The sequence below is a fragment of the Sorex fumeus genome, unplaced genomic scaffold, assembly GCF_029834395.1.
Source record: "Sorex fumeus unplaced genomic scaffold, SorFum_2.1 ptg000072l, whole genome shotgun sequence".
Lineage (NCBI taxonomy): Eukaryota > Metazoa > Chordata > Mammalia > Eulipotyphla > Soricidae > Sorex > Sorex fumeus.
The window spans coordinates 45,276,824-45,295,003 of record NW_026606129.1 but is presented as its reverse complement, the minus strand read 5'-3'; the positions used below and the strand labels follow the sequence as shown (position 1 = coordinate 45,295,003).

Below are 18,180 nucleotides of genomic sequence, written 5' to 3'. Positions count from 1 at the left end.
TAGATTTTACCTCTGTCGTTAATTTTCTGAATTCTCTGTGTCCCCTGCATGCTACAGGGAAACTGTGTCCAGGACTCAGGAACCCCAGGGTAAGTTGAGGACTCTGGATTCTCTCTGAACCTCACCACTGAGTCCCCCCCACCCACACTCTGAGATCCTTGGAGTGACCCCTGTGGCTTATCTGTGGCTTATCAGCATGCTCCAGTCTGAGCTTCGCTCTTTAAGCCCCTGCGAGGGGCCTTGGCCTGACTCGGTGGGTGCAGCCTGGGTTTCTGGGGGTGCCAGTGCATCTTTCCCTGTCCCTGCAGGGGCCTGTGAGCATTTCTCAGGAGCTGCTGCTTGTGGCTGGAGTCCTTTGTTGCTTTGTCTCCATCAGCTTGTCCACCTCAACCCCACCCTACCCTTGCGCATCAGAACCTGGTGCTGCCCACCCAGATCCCATCGGTCTTGCCCCAGGGCAAGCGGACCCATGCATGCAGGAAGCCCAAGTCCAGTCCCCGCCTGCATGGTCTCTGCACCACCCAGGGCGATCACAGAGCCAAGAGCAGCCCCCCGCCCGGGCACAGCTGGGGGAGGGGGGCTGAAGGGCTCACCCATTGGACCTGGGCTGGTCACGCACCTTTCTCAGTGGCCTCTCCCAAGGGGCGCTCTTGGCTACACACGCTCCAGCCCTGCGCAGGTGTGTGCTGAGAACGCACTGCCCTCACCCCCCTGGGGGTTTGGGCAGGGAAAGGACTTACACCTTATACCTGCTTATACCTTACACCTTTCCTCCCAGCTCCGCTGCCTCCTTTCAGACCTGCCTGGTCACGTTCCCGAGCGAGGCCAGCTGTGAGAGTCAACTGGTTCAGGGGGCAGCAATTCGCCTGAGGGTCACAACCACTGGACAGTTATTGTGTGCTGCTGATAATCCTAGACAGTCAGCCTCCCTGTCTCCTGATAAGTGGCCACATGCCCTATGGGAGCAGGATCTGGATCCATGTTTCCGGGAACCTGGAGAGTCTCCTGCTGTGTGATTGGTTTTTTTTTTTTCTCTTTCTGAAAAGGGGGTGGTAGGGCCCAAAACCACTTGGGAGTCTCTGACCTGGGTGAAGGATCTCCTTGCCCTCCCCTGTTCCACTTTGCAGGAAGACATCTTACCAGTCCATGAGGGCCAGTTGTGTCCGTGGAAGACACTTTATGTTTTTTGGTTTGGAGGCCACACCCCACGGTGCTCAGGGCTTTCTCCTGCTCTGTGCTCAGGGATCACTCCTGGCGGTGCTCAGGGGACTGGATTGTATATTGAGGTGCTGGGGATCAAACTCAAGATGGTCATGCACAAGACAAGTGCCCGACCTGCCATACTCTCTCTCCGGCCCAGGGAGACACTAATTAGAAGGCAGCTCCATCCTTCAGGGGAGCAGTCATGGGCCTTGTGGCGGGCACACTTGTCGCCACCCTGTTTTCACAGCGTTATTTGCCAAGTGACAAGATGCTTATTTTGGTCAGACCTTTGGTCCCACAGAACTGGTATCCTCTCCATCCCTCTCCCACCCTCCCATATAGGACATCACACACGTCCCCCACTTGTCCCCCACTTACGTGATGGATACAGCAGCTAGCTGTATCCATCCAGAGCGCCTGTCAGGTTTATATAGTCACTCTTTGCATTGTTTCTGTCACCACGAATCATGGCTGCCTTGTCATCTTAGGTACGTCAACTCTGTTTAGTGTCAGTTTCCATCTCCTGTGTGTAGATTCCATCTGCATTTTGGTCTGATACAGCTCAGTGAGTGCCCGGTGCTGCCGCCCTGAGTGTGCCCACCCTCGCCTGGCCCCAGACCTCCCTCTCCCCTTACTCTGCCCTTCTGTTGTTGGGTGCTCCCACCCAGGGTCCCCTGGGCCACCCCAGTCTCCAGCCTGTGTCCGCATGTCCCCCCCTCACACGTGTGTGCAGTTCAGAAGCATGTAAAGCACATCACATGACCACTCCCTCTCCCTGTCTCATAAAGCAGACGGGCCAGCCTCAGCCTCCCTTGTTCCTGAATAACTCGTGGCTGCACCCAGCAGGCGGCTCGGCCGTGGGCATCCAGGCTGGCTGTGCCACGCTCTCAGCTCACAGGGGCACCCGTGGTTCAGCAGCTCTGGCACTTGGGTTTTTGTCAGCTAATGTTGTTGCCTCTGCATTTCCCACGTTTTCTTGTCACTGTGCCCTTTAGAGATCATTCTTTAAAAAAACACAAAGCGAAAAAGGCTAGTAAACTTCCTTTCTCAACGTGTGAAGCCTTGGGGTTAATGTATGTTGCCAGAGCCCACGTAGAAGCAGAAAATTGGGGTCAGGTGAAAGAGGTCAGTGAATCAGAAAATCACCAACAAACCCTCCAGAATGGAAATATCTGGTTGTTTTTCGTTTCTGTTTTGAGTTTTTGGTTTTGGTGTTGGGGACATACCCGGAAGTGCTCTGGGACTAATTCCAGGTCTGTGCTTGGGGACAACCCCTGTGGGTGCTTGTGGAACCAAGGCAGTGCCAGAGCTCTGACTCAGGCCTGCTCAGCCCTTCCAGCTGTTTCTCTGGCCCGGCTACCCACAGCCCACCCTCCTAGCCCAGGTGAGCCGGCAGATTGCTGAGAAGGGTGAGGATAGCTCTAAACCCGAACAGTCAGCTTGCAACAGCCACGAAAAGTAACCTCCACCAAGGGGCTTCGGGCAGACTCAGGATGTGCAGTGCCACTCAGACCTGCAGGAAACGAGAGGGCTGAAACGGGGACAAGATTTGCAGGAAGCTGTCCCAGAGGATCTTGTCTGAGATTCTGGGCTAGCGCCCTGACATGCTGCCTTGTGCCCCCAGCACCTCGGTGGCTGTGCCCCCCTCCCTCCAGCCCCCATGTTGGTGTGAGGGCATGTCTGGGACCTTAGGAGCTGCCCTGAGGACTGTGGATGAAGCCCATGACCTGGAGCCTGAGGGAAGGGGCATCTCCGAAAAGTCAGAGTCACTTAGCTGGATCATCCCGGGGAGAGAGCCCACCAACCGTCACTCCCACTGCTTCTGGGGAGACTTCAACCAACACCAAGGAATGCCATAGCCACGTAAGCGGGGAAACACTTTGTACCCATCGTGGAGCGTCAGGAGAAGCTTATTTTGGATGAAGAACCCTTTGGTCATGACCCGCTGGTTTTTCTTCCCGTGTGGAATTCTCAGAAGATGGCGCCGGAAGGTTCCCTGACGTGCCATGGACTCTTTAATCCTCACTCTGGTTCTGGGTCCATTTCTTTAAGTCGTTACTTTTCTTGTGGCTCCTTGTCACATCTGGAAATAGAACAGATTCATCTTCCCTCTGTCTCTCATTAAAAGGGATCTTTAAAGGCTCAGAGGCAGCGCCTGCTCTCGAGTCTGCAGGGGCTCTCGGCCACTGTATCTCCGTGTTTGGACGGGGTCAAAGGGAGCCCTCACTAAGTCACTGCAAATGGTGACCTTCAGGGGACTGGGGGCAGGGCATGCTCCATCCAGGTTCAGGAACTAAAGAAGCTTCTGCCCCGGTGATCTTGTTCTTGGATACTGTTTCCCAACAGCGACCCCCACAGTGTGTGCCCTGGTATGTCTGGAGGCAGTCGCAGAGCTTAGAGTCACAGAGTAGAGAAAATTGCCTGGTACCCCCTGGATCTCCCCGAACCCTAATCCAGGAAGGTCAGGGCAAAAGCCCCCCACAGCCTGCCCGCCCCAGTCCTCATTTTTAAAATCCCCTCCCAAGGTCAAGCTGGGCATCCCCACCCCTGCACATCACCCCGGGCAACTGTCTCCCACCTTGTTCGATTGGAAATGGGCCTCTGGGCGTCCGAGAGACCCAGGCAGAAGCAGCAGAATTACGTGACTGGCTCTTGGGCTCCAGGCATGCTTTGGAAGGACCCTCCTTGCCTTGCCCTGCAGGGGGAGGCGGGGAGCTTCGAGTCCCACAGCTCACAGGGTCCTGCTCTCTCCACAGCAAATAAAGCTTGTGTCCGAGAACCTGAAGGAGGACCTGAAGGAGAACCTGAAGGAGGACCTGAAGGAGAACCTGAAGGAGGACCTGGAGGAGGACCTGAAGGAAGATACAGAAGAGGAGATCTGAGGACGGGCCACAGGGCCCTGGCACAGCGTCTCTGCCCTGAGCCAGGCCCCAGGCGGCAGTGCCCGATGCAGTGCCTGGAGGCCACGGATCGGGGCAGAGGAGGGGATAGAACCCTCTCCGGCCTTCCATCTCCCACCATGCTCAGCCGAGCCAACACTTCATCCTTGCTGCCTGACTGCTCCGGGCCCCTTGCCCCCCCACCCCCCACCCACCCATGGAACACACACCCACCCGTTCTCCCCGTTCCCTCCCCCCCCCCCCCCCGCAGCCCTCCTGTGGCCCAGGAAACCGCGGGGTAAGGAGGCAGGTGGCATGCGGCCACTCTGAAGGGGTCCTGCCCACCTCGGGTGAGCTTGAGGCCCTTCCCGACAGCTCCACACCGGCTCCCTCCATTCTGTCTGGCTATAAACTGAGCTATTAAAGGCCACACACGCCTCGCCGACTGGGCTCTGTTCCACACTGAGCTCCACTCTGCTATGGACGCAGAGTCACGATGCGTCGGCGGGCAGTGGGAGGACGGCAGCCCAGGTGGTCCCGGGGGGTCCTGCTGCCAGGAGCCTGTTCCAGGTGGATCCTGCACTGCTGGCCCGGCCCTGTGCCTTGCACCTTTGCTGTGAGCTGCAGAGAAGGGACCCGGCCCTGCCCAGGGGTGCTGCGGGTTACGGTGAGACCCCAAAGGTGCCTATTCACCGCAGTGTGAATGGGATGGGGCAGTGAGGCTGACCCCCAGGGTGCAGCTGTCAAGGCACAAAGCCAGGAGCTCCCAGCTGCTGCCTAGCCAGGGGCTGGTCATGAGGCCCACCCTGAGGGCAGGACATGGCTCCTTCCTCCAGCCAGTGCCTGGTATCTCCACCCCACCTCCCCAGTGTCCACACCGCACTGCCTGGTTTCTGGACTGGGGTGGGGGACACCCACTCTGGACAGCGGAAGGAGTGTCAGTGTCGGGTGTGACTGCCCACAGAGCCACGTGTAATGACTGGCCATGTGCTGAGACGACAAGTGGGGCTGGGAGGGGCCGTGGGGGATGAGGGGGCTGTTCTACAGACCTGTCCTGGGTGTAAAGGGCAGAGCACGTGACCAGCCAGTTGGAGAAGCAAGCTCCCACCGCCAGCTCTGCTCCCCCCAGGGTGCAGGCTCTGAGCTGAACACAGAGATCTCCAGATCTTTCCAGCAGACAGGTGGGAAGCGGCTTGAGCAGGGGGGATCCGGGCAGCGTGGCCTCCCCAGGACACTGAGCTCTGCCACTGTCCTTGGCAGCCTTTGGTGGCTGGGCTTAGAGTCTGGAGAGACAGGTTCTGTGTCTCCTTGTTTATCAGCTCGGCCCCGTTCCTCTGCCTGCCTGCGCCTCACGCCCAGCTCTCAGCAGCGGTGCTTTGAAGTCCATTCCTGCCGTCCCTGCCTCAACTGCTCGTGGACACTGGACATGGCTTCTCTCAGCCAGCTCTCCCTGCCTCTCTCACCTCCACTCTCTCCCTCTCCCTCTCCTTCTTCACCTCCTTATTCAGCTCTCCCTGCCTCTCTCCCCTTCTCTCTCCCTTCTCTCTCTCTCTCCCTTTCCCTTTCCCCTCCTCCCCTTCCCCGACCCTACCTCCTCCGCTCTCAGACACACACATGCAAGGCAACTGTTCTACTGCTCAGCCCCAGCCCTTGGTATTAGATATTTTGTGTGCTTGGGGACCCACCCATCTTATTCAGGCTTTAAGGAGAGACAAGAGTGGTTCCAGATCCCCATCCCTAGTGCAGAATGGCAACCGGGAACCCCTTGCCCCCCGCCCCCTTTCATAGACCCTCAAGTAGAAGTGTCCCACCCAGTGTGCCAAGGCGTCAGATGAGGGAAGCCCAGCACAGAGGCTTCTGGCGACTACCCCGGGCTCTGAGAGCAGCAGGCCTGGGACAGGATACCAGTAGCATGGCCAGCATCTCCCTGGCCCGGGGAAGGGACTCCAGGCTCCCTGGCCGATTGGTGTTAGCCTCACGGAATTAAGGAAAAAGAGGGAATGATCATCTCCCTGGAGCAGGTGGCCCAGGTCAGAGAGGGCAGAGCCAGGCCAGAACAGGTCTGCCGCTCCCTCCCCGGTCCCTGGCTCAAGCCAGCGAGCAAGGGCTGCGGAGGCTGCACCGGAACAGCAGTGAAAAGTGCTGCCCAGCACGAGACACCCACGGCAGAGCTGAGCTGTGGAAGGCTTAGAGCTGTACACCAGCCTCCCTTTCCTGCAGCTGTCCTACTCGAACAGGGGCACTCAGGTGTGCTCCCCTCTAGTGGAAACTGAAGAACCATTTAAAGTGGCCCCTGTCCCCCTCTGCCCTCCCAGGCTGAAAACTGGCACGGGCTTTAGAGGGGAGGCAGGCAGCCCAGTAAAGATGAGGGGTATGAAGACAGCGCTCAGGGCCTGCCATGGTGCCCTCGGCAAGCACCCTGCCACAGCGGGTGCTCCCCAAGTACAAATGGCCCCACAGCCCCTGACTTTTGGGGCCCCAGAAAAGGAGGGGATCAGGTAAGGATTTGCATCAAGAATGCATCAACCCAACAGCTCAGGCAACTGGCCACCTAAACTGTGTGTCTAGGTTTTGCTACTCTTCCTCTGAGTGTCCAGATGGCTACCAGGCCACAGGCATTGTGGGGGCCAACAAGCACTTTTTTTCTCAGTCCCCATTTCCGCCAGACAGTGGGTCTCAAGGCGAGGCAACCCGGCCCAGGGAGGCTTGAGCACAGAGGAGAGTAATCTTTGGGAACTATTCAGAGACCAGGTCTCAGCCCCAGGATCCTCTCAGCATGAGAAAGTGAGCTCCAACCCCTGGTCTCAGCTTCTTGTCTGCAGTGCCTGAAGTTACACAGTGGAATTTATACAATGCAAGTACACATGTAAGAGATCTGGCACGGCAAATCTTGTCTAAAGAGAAAGAGCCCCTATAATAGCTGAGCAATAGCTAAGCGATGCTCGGAGCTTATACAAAGCTGGGAATAGGTCACGTTCCCGGCGGCCTGAGAGAGAAAACCCGCAGAGTGCTTTGAAGAGTGTTTATTGCCTCAGCAGAGGGTCAAATCAGCCCTAAAGACTGCTCTGAATCATTCTCACACTTGAAAGGCAAAAAGGATCCAACTGATTCCAAGTAACTATGTTAAAGCAAAATCCAAAGCTTTTTATAGGAATACAAAAATTCAGCACTCAACAATGTAAAAATCTGTGTCCAGCAGTGAAATAAAAAAACTGTCAACCTAGAATTCTGTACCCAATTAAAATAATTTCATGGAAAAAATTAACATGATTTTTCAGACTCACAAAAGATAACAGAACATATTGTAAGCAGACCTGCACTCTTAATAAATGTTCAAGGAAGTTCTACAAGCAGCAGGGAAATACCAAAATGTGGACTGGATCCACACAAAGGAAGAGCACTGGAAATGCTATAATGTAGGTAAAATAAAAGGTTTCTCCTTATATTTAGATTATCAAAAAACTTCAAAACAAATTTGTACATACGTAAAAACAAAATGACAATAGCACAATGAACAGAAGTAAAAATGGATCTATACAATTATAAGGTTTTTTACATTCTACATGAATATTTTTAAGTAGACTGATAAATATATACATGTGTAAATTGTAAAAATTAAAAGTGATATTTATTATAAAACAACCACTACACTATAAAAGAGGTACAGTCAGTAAGCCAATAAACAGGATAAAATGGAATTATAAGGTGTTTGGTTAAACCAAAAGAAGGTCATAAAGAAGGGAAAGAGAAACAACAGATGAGACCAGTAGAAGATGGGATTCGGACTCTGCCAGGGAGCAGGTGAGCAAGCTTGGAGGGCTGACTTCATGCTTTGCATGCAGGAGGCCTGGGTTCAATCCGTGGCATAGTATAGTCCCCAAACACCACTGGTAATGACCCCTTACACCACCAGGTGGGGGTGCTAGAAAGATGGTACAGAGATTAACACATCGATACCAGCACTGCATGTGATGTGTTAATTAAACCATATTCAAGTGTAAGTCATGGGTGGTCCGTGCTGGCATCAATGTGTTAAGGCACTTGCATGTGGTCAACCCTAGTTTGATCTTTGGCCCCACATATGGTCCCCTAAGCACCACCAGGTGTGACCCCAAAGCAGGGAGTAAGGAGTAAGCCCTGAGCACTGCCAGGTGTGGCCCCCAAACCAGAAGAAAATTAAAAACAGAAGTGAACCATGTTGAAAATTACACTAAAAGTAATTGGTCTAAACTTCAAGTAAAAGGCAAAGATTTGCAGATTTTATATATATATATATATATACTGCCTACTTAAAAAAAAACACAAAAGCCCCTACTTTAAATATAACTACAGGCTAAATGCAAAATGAGTGGAAAAAAGACTCCCACAAGCCAAAGAAGTCGGTGGTCCTATCACTTCACACAAAGTAGATTTCAGGACAAAGAATAACATGAAGGATAGAGAACAATTTCATAATGATGAAAGGGATCAATTTCTCAAGAGAACCTAACAATCCTAAATATGCAAGTACCTAACAGTATGAAATCAAATGCAATGGCTTAAAAGTAGGCAAGCCTACTAGAATAGCTAGATTTCAACACTCCTCTCTCAGTAATTGATCAAAGTGAGAAAACCAGTAACCTCAAAAGCATTCACAACAAAAAAAATATTCAAGACAGGTCACTCTCTAGCCAACAAAGCATTCAAGTGAGGTTAAGAACAATTTAAACAATGCAGAATTTGTCACCGAAAGAAACTAAAAGATACTAACAGAAACTGATGCAGAAACCCATGAGTATTTGAATATGAAAACAAACCATGATTTAGAGCTGTGTGGAGAAAGTGCGGGAATAGGTGTGCCAGCGCACGGCTGACTCTCATGACGTTACCAGTGGTCCAGGTGACAGTGATGGTGTCATGGACCAATATTAAAAAAGGGGTCAGCTTTCAAACGGTGAGATTTGCCAGTGGAATGTTAGGATGAAAGCAGAATGGCGCCAAGATACTTAGTTCGGAGATCCCATCTCCGAGATGAGAACCTCCTCTAGGAGCTGGAGGACTGAGACTGAGACAAGCAAACACAGATGCTCATCACACACCTCCAAGCCAAGAAGTAAAATAGGCAGTTGCAGAGTCTGGAGTTCCTGGATGACACAGGTTAAATATGTTTTGTGGTTCTGTCTGCAAATTTAGATGAGATGGAACGGGATTATTAAGAAACCCAAGTGCAGACAGGGATCCAGAATGGCCCTTTGGGCATTCCAAGAAGTTATAAGAGACTGCTACTAATCTTCAGATCAGCAAGGTGGAAGTCGGGCCCAGAACAATGGGAATTTTACAAGAGTGATCAATTTGTCAAATGCCACACAGGACTGAAATTGGCCATGGGATTAGTTTGCCTGGCTGGGGCTGGGGTGAGGATTGGGAGGCAGGAGCACAGAGGGTGAGGCTCAGATGGGGAACTGAGTTGAAAAAGGGAGAACGTGTTAGTGGGTCTGAGCTCTTTCTGGAATGATGAAAACTGATCAGGGGAATAACCACACAACTGAGAATATACTAAGAACAATGAACACTTTAAATTGGCAAACTGTGCAATTTTATCTCAAAGTTGTGTTTGTTTTTTTTTTTAAAAAAAAACCTGATCACTGGGTTTAGCATATGCTGATGCTGCTTCGGTTGGAGTTATAGCTCCAAGGGCCTGCTGGGAAGGGTTCAAGAGAAAGTAGAGAAGAACAGAGAACTGTGGCCACAGTTCAGACAACGCACAAGAGCATGTTTTTAAAACAGGGAAAGAAAATGTTTTGTATTAGGAACAAATGTTTTGTATTAGGAACAATCTGGTAGAAAAGCAAAGGCTGATGATGGAAAAAGAGACTGACCCGAGTTAGATGCCCGGGGTGTAGTGGAAATGAAGGATCCGCTGGGGGCATCACACCGCCAGAAGGAAGGGCAGAGCAGCTGGCTACCCATGGAGGCAGGAAAGCAGACAGGTGGGGTTCTGACAGTTCTTGCTTCACTGGCAACTATGACGCTGCATGGTGAACCGCTGAAGGAGAAAACCTAAGGAAGCTGTGAAACAAAGTACAAGACTGGCCAGGCCTGCAGCCTGCCTGAGACTGGGGGCCGGGAGTCTACAGCACGTTCTATTTTTGCAGTTCCTGCTGGTGGTGCAGGTGCACTGCGTGTGTGAACATGGGTCTAAGCCAGGCAAGGGACACAGAAAGCTGCATTCATGAGAAGAAATACAACATTGAACACAGTTTATATTGCTGAACACCAATATGTTCTTTATTATTTGGATTTTTTTTCCCATTTGTCGCATACCTGTCAATGTTTACACATGAGGAAAATCAACCAACAGTGGAAGCAACTGAACCAAATCAGCTGGTAATTCTGTACCCTCTTAACATATATGATTCTTACTTGGTAGGGATAGCTTAAATCTGATTCAGTCTCAGGCTACTCTTAAAATTGGTGTCAAGATTGTCACATCTTTAAATACAGATAGAACTGCCAGAAGTACATAATTATATATATATATATATTTCATATATATATACACACATGTATATGTATATATATATACACACATACAGAAAAATACAAGACTAATTGTTTTCCCACAATATTTAATTTACACACTACTGTAACTATATGCAACTTCTGAAGACAGGTTAAGGGGTACAAGAAACTGTTTAGAGCAAGTAAGTAGTTTGGTCCAATATTATCTTAATGTAATGGTTATTTGCTCCCTCCCTTTTAAGTGACAACATACTATGACATACAACACATGCACAATCATTCACTTAATGAACAAATGAGTAAGACGCCACTCAGACTAACATCTGTATTCCCAGAGGGTCAACCAACCACACACAACTAATAAGGCTATAATACAGCTATGCAGCATAAATGGTCAACACTGCTGATCCTAAAGTGAGCACCATATATACATCTGAATATAAAAAACTGAATTTGAAAACCAAACACATATGGGTTAGTTAAAAGGTGCCATTCCAAGGCTATACATAATCACAGGAAAAAGTATTTACATTGCTTGGAAAACAGCTGCAACAAAGAGTTTATTGCCAATGCCCTTTATAAACTTCTCTCCTACGGTTAATACAGATGTTACGCTCACTATCTACGTGAACCACACATCTTATTTCTGGCCCTTTATAAGATCCCTGCTCAAGAATTTCAAGCAAAATATGTTCTATGGCTTCACCCACACATCTATTCTCATAGCTTTCAGATATAAGTATCACAATGAACTAGAGCTGTAGCTTAAAACATATCTAGCTTAGGTCTAGAAAGTAAAATAAGTATCATCTCCACTTAGTTTTTTGAATCAAGTATACTGTGAAGTTCAGAATTCTGAGTAAAATACATGAATCCTAAAAGTAGCAGAGTCTGTTACTTGGAGAGACCGTGCCCAGTGGAATGCTGCCCTTTGGTGCTCTGCCCACTCGGAAAACCAGGTGCCTGGTCACTTCAGAGGCTAAAGGGAGACCGAGGTGTCTGGGAAGGCCTCCGTAGCTCAGCCATGATGCTAGACTCCCCAGGCATGACACGGAAAACATTGGCTTCCAAAATCAGCAATCTGCAATAGACTATGTCTTGGGGGGGGGGGGGGGATAAAAAACCACAAAAGAAGATTATCTGGTCAAAAAGTAGTCTTTGTACAGGAATCATTTAAAGCAAGAGTTCTTTGATTATTGTTTTGGCAGGAAGGCAAAGTGAAAAAGACTTCCAGCAAAAAACAAACGTAGAAAAAAACAATACACACACAAAAACAAAAAGACTGTGGATTTTTGTTTGCTTGCAGGTGTGAATTTTCTCCTTTTATGTATTTTTTGTGTTTTTCTGTTGTTGTTGATCTGCCCACTTTCACAGTTAGCACTGTCTAGCACTGTCCTCCCGTTGGTCATCGATTTGCTCAAGCGGGCACCAGTAACGTCTCACAACACATTGTGAGACTTGTGGTTACTGTTTTTTGGCATATCAAATACGCCACAGGGAGCTTGCCAGGCTCTGCCATGCGGGCAAGATACTCTCGGTAGCTTGCCGGGCTCTCCGAGAGGGGCGGAGGTCTCCACGGCAGATCCCAAGCTGCAGGGACCCAGGAGCACCTCCGCCCCAGAGCGGCCGCTTCCGAGCCGGTCCCGGGTCTTGAACATTCACAGTTAACTGCATGAAAAAAGAAATGACAAAAGAGACAACAGCTGAAAGTCAAACCCCACTAATTTTCACCTAACCTTGGGGATTCTGACTTGGCCAAATTCTGTGTGCAACTCCAGTTCTATCTTCAGCCCAAGAGTGTCTTCTCTTTGCAGAGTTTTGCGGGGAGACACCCGCCACTCCCCTGGCACGGTGGGACCTACAGGAAGGCATCACCACTGCACTCATCTTTCCGTTTTGTTACATAGACACATACTCTAGGAGCAGAGTTAAGACACTGTCGTCAGTTCACTGCATCACATTACAGAAGATTGTCTGCTTGGAACAGATCACTACTGGGGAAGCTGCCTTACACGTCTAAATCTCACCTACTACAAAACAAGATGAACTTTTTTTTTTTCAATTAAACTGCAAGAGCCCCAACTTTGCTCCCCGCCATAGCATTAAGACACACAGGTGTGGGGATGCCACGATCATGGTTAAGGTTCTCAGTGCAGACAGACACCTGCTGAACTCTGCACTGCAGGCAGTGGAGAGCTGGCTGGAGGCGCTCCAGGCTCCCAGCACTCTCGGCATCACAACATTATTGCTTTGGTTCGGTCTTGAGCCGCACACAGTGTGCCTCTAAGCACACAGCTTCCATATCACAGAAGGTTGGGATGGGAATTTAGATTTTTTTTCCCAAAAAAAAAAAAGTTTTCTATTTGTGTGTGTCTTGTTTTCCCCACTCCCCACCTCCACCCCCGATCCCCCACCACCCTTGCTCTAGGTTAAGTGCAGGACATCAAATTTCTAAGTGCTCCATTTCTGTTGGGTTCCAAATTGATATTTTAATTGAATCCTGATCAGCCACATGGAAACTATGAATGTAAGAATGACACAATAGACCTTTCTCGGCTGGAAAAACGAAACAGAAACAAAACAAAACAAAAACAAAACAACAACAACAACAAAAAAAAAGTGGAGTCTAGCAGCATGCACAAAGACCATGCATGGTCACATCGTCAGGCGAACGAATGACAACGAAATAAATAATTGCTCCTAACGCGCCCACTTGACGGCGGCAAAACCCAGAACGGAGCAGCGCAGTGAGCCAGGCCTCTCGGCTGGGAGCAGAAAGTGTGCGGGGGGAGGGCAGGATGGGGGCCAGGGTCAGATGACGTGGCAGCAGCTGGCCGGGCTGGAGGCGCACAGCAGTCCCTCTTTGGGGTTCCGCTGGATGTTCACAGAGATGGTCTTTTCGCACAGAGGTAGCTGCAGCACGTTATTTTTCAGGTTCCTGCTCTTGAGCCGCTCTAGCTCGGTGGCGGCGGTGCTGGCCACGTGGTCAGAGAAGAACTTGACGCGGCCCACGGCGGCGGCAGGGGCCTGCCCGGGGCCCCCCGCCGAGCTGATGCACATTTTCCAGGTGGACTTCTCCTGGACCTTCACGCTGGAAAACGACAGGCCATTCTGGGGGTCGAGGATGTACTTGGTGCCCCCATGCAGCTGGGAGCCCAGGCACAGGCTCATGAGTTTGAGGCTCTGCACCAGCTCCCCGGCGCTGCGCGAGGCCAGCTGCATGGAGTTGGGGGGCCCGGCACAGCGGCGCGTGGTGCCCGACGTGCCCGTGGGGTTGCCGCCCGAGCCGCTGGAGGGGCTGCCCCCACCCGCGTTGTTCTCACTGGGGCTGGCCTTGTCCGCCCCAGCGCTGCTATTGCCCGGCTTGCTCTGGCCCCCGCCGTCGCCCTCGCTGCCCGGCGGCCCCTCGCTGCTGTCCCGGCGGTGCCAGGAATAGGTGAAGCCGCCGTCCTTGTCGAGCCGCCGGCGGCTCTCGGAGTCGTCGTCGCTGGTCTCGGAGCTGCTGCAGCTGGAGCCCCGGCCCTGGCTTTTCCGCCGGTGGTAGCGCTTGTGCACGGTGCCCGGCGAGGCGATGTTCATCTTCAAGCGGCTCAGCTTGGGCGGCAGGTTCTCATCCATGTCGAACTCGTCGTCCGACTCCCCCTCCTCGAAGATCTGGTTGAGGACGGGCGCACTCTTCCTCGACGTCAGGCGGTTGGTCACCGAGGGCTTCCGGCGTAGCACCACCTGCGTGGACAAGGACACGGGCTTCTTGTCCTCCTCATCCTCCTCCTCGTCTTCCTCCACGCGGAAAAGACACTTCCGGCCACTGGCCGCCGGCTTCAGACTTGCCGCGGGCACCATGGCGAGCGCGGGCCCTGCCAGCTCGGGGAGCTCGTCCTTCTTGGCCGACTCACACAGGCCTTTGCTTCTGTGACCGTTGAGAACATTGTCCGCCGCCCGAGCGGGAGACTGAGGGACGGTCGTGTGGGACAGAGGAGTGGCCGTGAGGTCATCCTCCAGGTCCTGGGGTACATCGATTTTGGTTGGCCACGACTGCCTACAGAACATATTGGAAAAACAAAAACCATGTAAGAACATGCAGAGTTCAGTGCAGTAGATTAGATAAGAACTTACAAGGTCACGCTTCAGAGACTTAAAAAGAAAAATCAGGGGGAAAGAGCTCCCACCGCCGCCTCGCAAGCCCAACTCAACATCCTGTCAGCAGCAAGCAAGGGCTGGCGGGCTTGAGGGTTCTACAGTATGGCACAGGCTTGACTGGCTGGCCACAGAGCTCAGCTGTTGGGAGGGGCACAAGAGCAACTTGGTCTTCCCGCAGCCAAGTCTTACACCACAAGAAACACACACGGGTAAGAGCTGCACTGTGTGCAAACAAGTATGCTTTTTAAACGCCCAGTTAAAAGTACTGGGCAGTGAAATCCTTTAGCCTGTAAAGTTTGATGTTATTCCCCAATCTGGAATCACCTAGTAGGCAATGAGAGCTCTTATTGGGGGGACCAAAGGACAAGCTGGGAGATGAGGCCTTCAGTCCTGCCGTGAATGGCCATCTTAGAATCCACCATTGTCCCTTCCGCCCAGGGGACAGTGGGTGCCTGGGGCATTTAACACAGCCACTTTCCCACGATGAGGGTTTCATTTCACACCGCTTATGCTGCCCTGGAAATAAAATCCAATTAAAGCTCTGGCCCAGCGAGCTCAGACATTCCCCATAGCTATCTCCCTGCTTGCCCACCACCTGAGCCTCTCTCTAAGGGCCGGGGTGGGGGGGGGGGGGGTCCCTATATCCCAGCCCCTGCTCTGCAGGCCATCCAAGTGCAGTGTTCAGTAGTGCTCCTGACCAGGCATCTGTCTTCCACCACCATGAATGGCCTCTCCAGAGTCACCTCCTGCCCTGGAGAGCTGCACCCCTTTCCCTGGCAGGCAGCTCCTGAAAGAGTGGAACCTCAGTGGGCCTGAAAGCAGGGGCAGCCCTGGAGGGTATGTGTGTGTGCTGCTGTTGGGACTGGGGGCCAGCCACTGGAGGGCCAGGAGGGGCACAGAGCACCGAGGCACCCCTAGGCCCCAGGAGCCAGGCAGGCCGTTGCCACCATCCAGCCTCTGATCAACAGCTCTCACTCCCATGAGTCAAATGGCTCGACTGTCACTTCCTGGAAACCTCACCCCTGTGAGCAAAGAGAGGAGTGCCAGCGCCCATTGTTCCGCTACTCCCCGAGCATTTCTGTCGCTGGAAAGCCTCACAGGCACCCAGTCTTACCATGCCCCATGATGCCCTCCGGAAGGTGCTACAGCGGCCCCCTTCCCAGACGACGGGATCCATGTGTTGGCGGGGCTGGGTCACTCTGGCCTGAGCACGGGGAGCCCTGGGTTGGTTCTGGTGCGTTCCAGGGTCCAGGGCAGGGTTTCCCACCAGGGCCTGGAGAGCCCCCGAATGGGTGCCCAGGCAACAACCTGGCCTCAGTGGTTGGCCTCTCTGCCAAGATTCTGACATGGGCAGGTGTACGCACGCTCTTCAGGGGCCCCGCCAGCCTGCTCTGACAGGGAGGGAGACCCCTCCACGTCTCCACCCCGGGGCCTGTGCCTCCTGCCACAGCACCGAGGTTCCTGCTCGCTGGCACAATGACCCCCCAGGCTCGCCCACGCTGGGGAGCAAGTCCAGCAACCATAAGGACAAGGCTGAGGCACGGGAGCAGACAGCCAGCACCTGCCAAAGGGCTTTGAGGACCCCAACCAGGAAAGTGCTGCCTGAAGGGTGGGCTTCCTCTCCTCACAAAGCCCCATGCCCCCCACAAACAGCAGACCCCATGCCCAGCCATCCTCTCTCAGGGCCTACTGAAGTCCACAAAGCTCATCTTCTAATTAAACCAGACTTCTAAGTCTGTTTCTTGGCCAACCATGTTTTTTCTTGCTTGTCACTTTCGCCCAAGCAACAACTTATACATTGCAACCCGAGGAACTTAGACTCAATTCTTTTCCTTTTAAATAACAAATACATATTCATACTCATCTATTCACATCTACTGGACTGTACGAGTAGATATTCCGATTGAAGAGCATCTGTTCTTTAATCACTATAACTGCCATGCATTACCGTATCTGATGGGTAACGATCAATTCTAAACAAATTTCATGCTGTGGGAAGCAACCCTTCATTTGCTCTGACTTTAAATGGAAAATATGGCAGAAGAAAAAAAAAATTAGAAGGTGGGGGAGGGGAGGCAGGGAGGGGCAGGGAGGGGCAAGGGGAGAATACTCATTATTTCAGTTATGGTGAGAGTCACAATAGTGCCACCGGACCCATGGAGCCCAACTGTAAGTACTCAACGTAGATCGAGGCGTTCCTGCCTCACCCCAACCCCAGAAGCACTCTTCTTAATCTTCCCATTTCCCACATCAGAGTCCCCGGTGAGGTTCAGTAACTACCTAAGGTCAAGCAACCAATAAATCAAACTAGCTTATTTGACCATCACACTAAGACCATAGGATGATCTCCCTTACCCAAAAAAACAATGCTATGTGTGCTTTTAAAAATTCTTTCAAGGGGCTGGAGTGATAGCACAGTGGGTAGGGTGTTTGCCTTGCACGTGGCCAACCCAGGTTCGATTCCCAGCATCCCATATGGTCCCCAGAGCACCGCTGGGAGTAATTCCTGAGTGCACGAGCCAGGAGTAACCCCTGTGCATCGCCAGTTGTGACCCAAAAAGAAAGAAAAAAAAATTATTTCGAGTAACAGAGCAAACATGAGCTTGTTCCTGTGTCAATGAAAATTAATACTTTAGTTTATGGAAGAGTGTAATGAAAATAATTGGCTGGCTGAAGGCTGCTCCTCCAAACAGCTGCAGGACCTCTCCTACCAGCCTGGGAGGGGAAGGCATCTTTGTTGCCAAGGAACCAGGACCCACATGCAGAGGAGCAAGGCCTCCCCGAGGGGGGGTAGCTGGGGGAGGGGGGGGCTTGTCACATGCACCCTCTCACCCACAAACTGAGGGCATGGGGGGATAGGAGGGGGTGCAGGGGGAGAGTTCACTATTGCAAAACGATAACTTACTAAAATCAGTGAAGAGTTTTTTTTCTCACCTAAACTGGGCCTTGATATTGCTTGGGCTTGCAGATCTGGTTTGTATTTCTTTTTCTTGCTTTTCCCTCAGGATCCTTTCAGCAAGCAAGAAGTAAGTGGCTGTGATGTGGTTATACCTGTTTGTCTCCAGGGCTCTGAGAAAAACAAGGAGAGTGAAAATAGCCACGTTAGCAACATTATTTTTTACATGAAACACACACACATACGCGCACACACACACACACACACAAAAGACAGTAAATCAAAAATCCATTCACTTGAAATGTTTTAAATATATATATATATATATATATATATATATATATATGTAAAGACAACCCTAGTAATTACATAAAACACCCCAAACTGCCGCCAGCAACTGAGCTGGTGGTCAGTATCAGGTGTGCTAGGAAGAGGTGACAAAGCCTCTAAGCATGTACATACCACCCAAAACTTTAATGTGCGCCAAAGCATTTACCTTTGTTAGGCCAGTTACATGCTTCTGTTAGAAATACTAAAGCAAGAGTCAAGAGGGGTGGCACG

At 51.5% G+C, this 18,180-nt stretch overlaps 2 protein-coding genes across 2 annotated transcripts in view; one reads left to right on the top strand and one right to left on the bottom strand.

Annotated features, from left to right (window-relative positions):
• ANO10 (anoctamin 10) overlaps positions 1-4,283 on the top strand; it is a 176,335-nt gene extending 172,052 nt beyond the window's left edge. The window contains exon 13 of the mRNA XM_056129389.1: positions 3,960-4,283. Within this exon, the coding sequence (XP_055985364.1) occupies positions 3,960-4,085 (126 nt within the window). The 3' untranslated portion in view covers positions 4,086-4,283. The remainder of the gene's footprint in view (positions 1-3,959) is intronic.
• An 8,705-nt stretch (positions 4,284-12,988) lies between these two features.
• The window catches only part of SNRK (SNF related kinase), a 50,091-nt gene continuing 44,899 nt past the window's right edge, over positions 12,989-18,180 (bottom strand). The window contains exons 6-7 of the mRNA XM_056129124.1: positions 17,658-17,792; positions 12,989-14,622 (exon numbers count right to left, since the gene is read on the bottom strand). Of these exons, the coding sequence (XP_055985099.1) occupies positions 13,395-14,622; positions 17,658-17,792 (1,363 nt within the window). The 3' untranslated portion in view covers positions 12,989-13,394. The remainder of the gene's footprint in view (positions 14,623-17,657; positions 17,793-18,180) is intronic.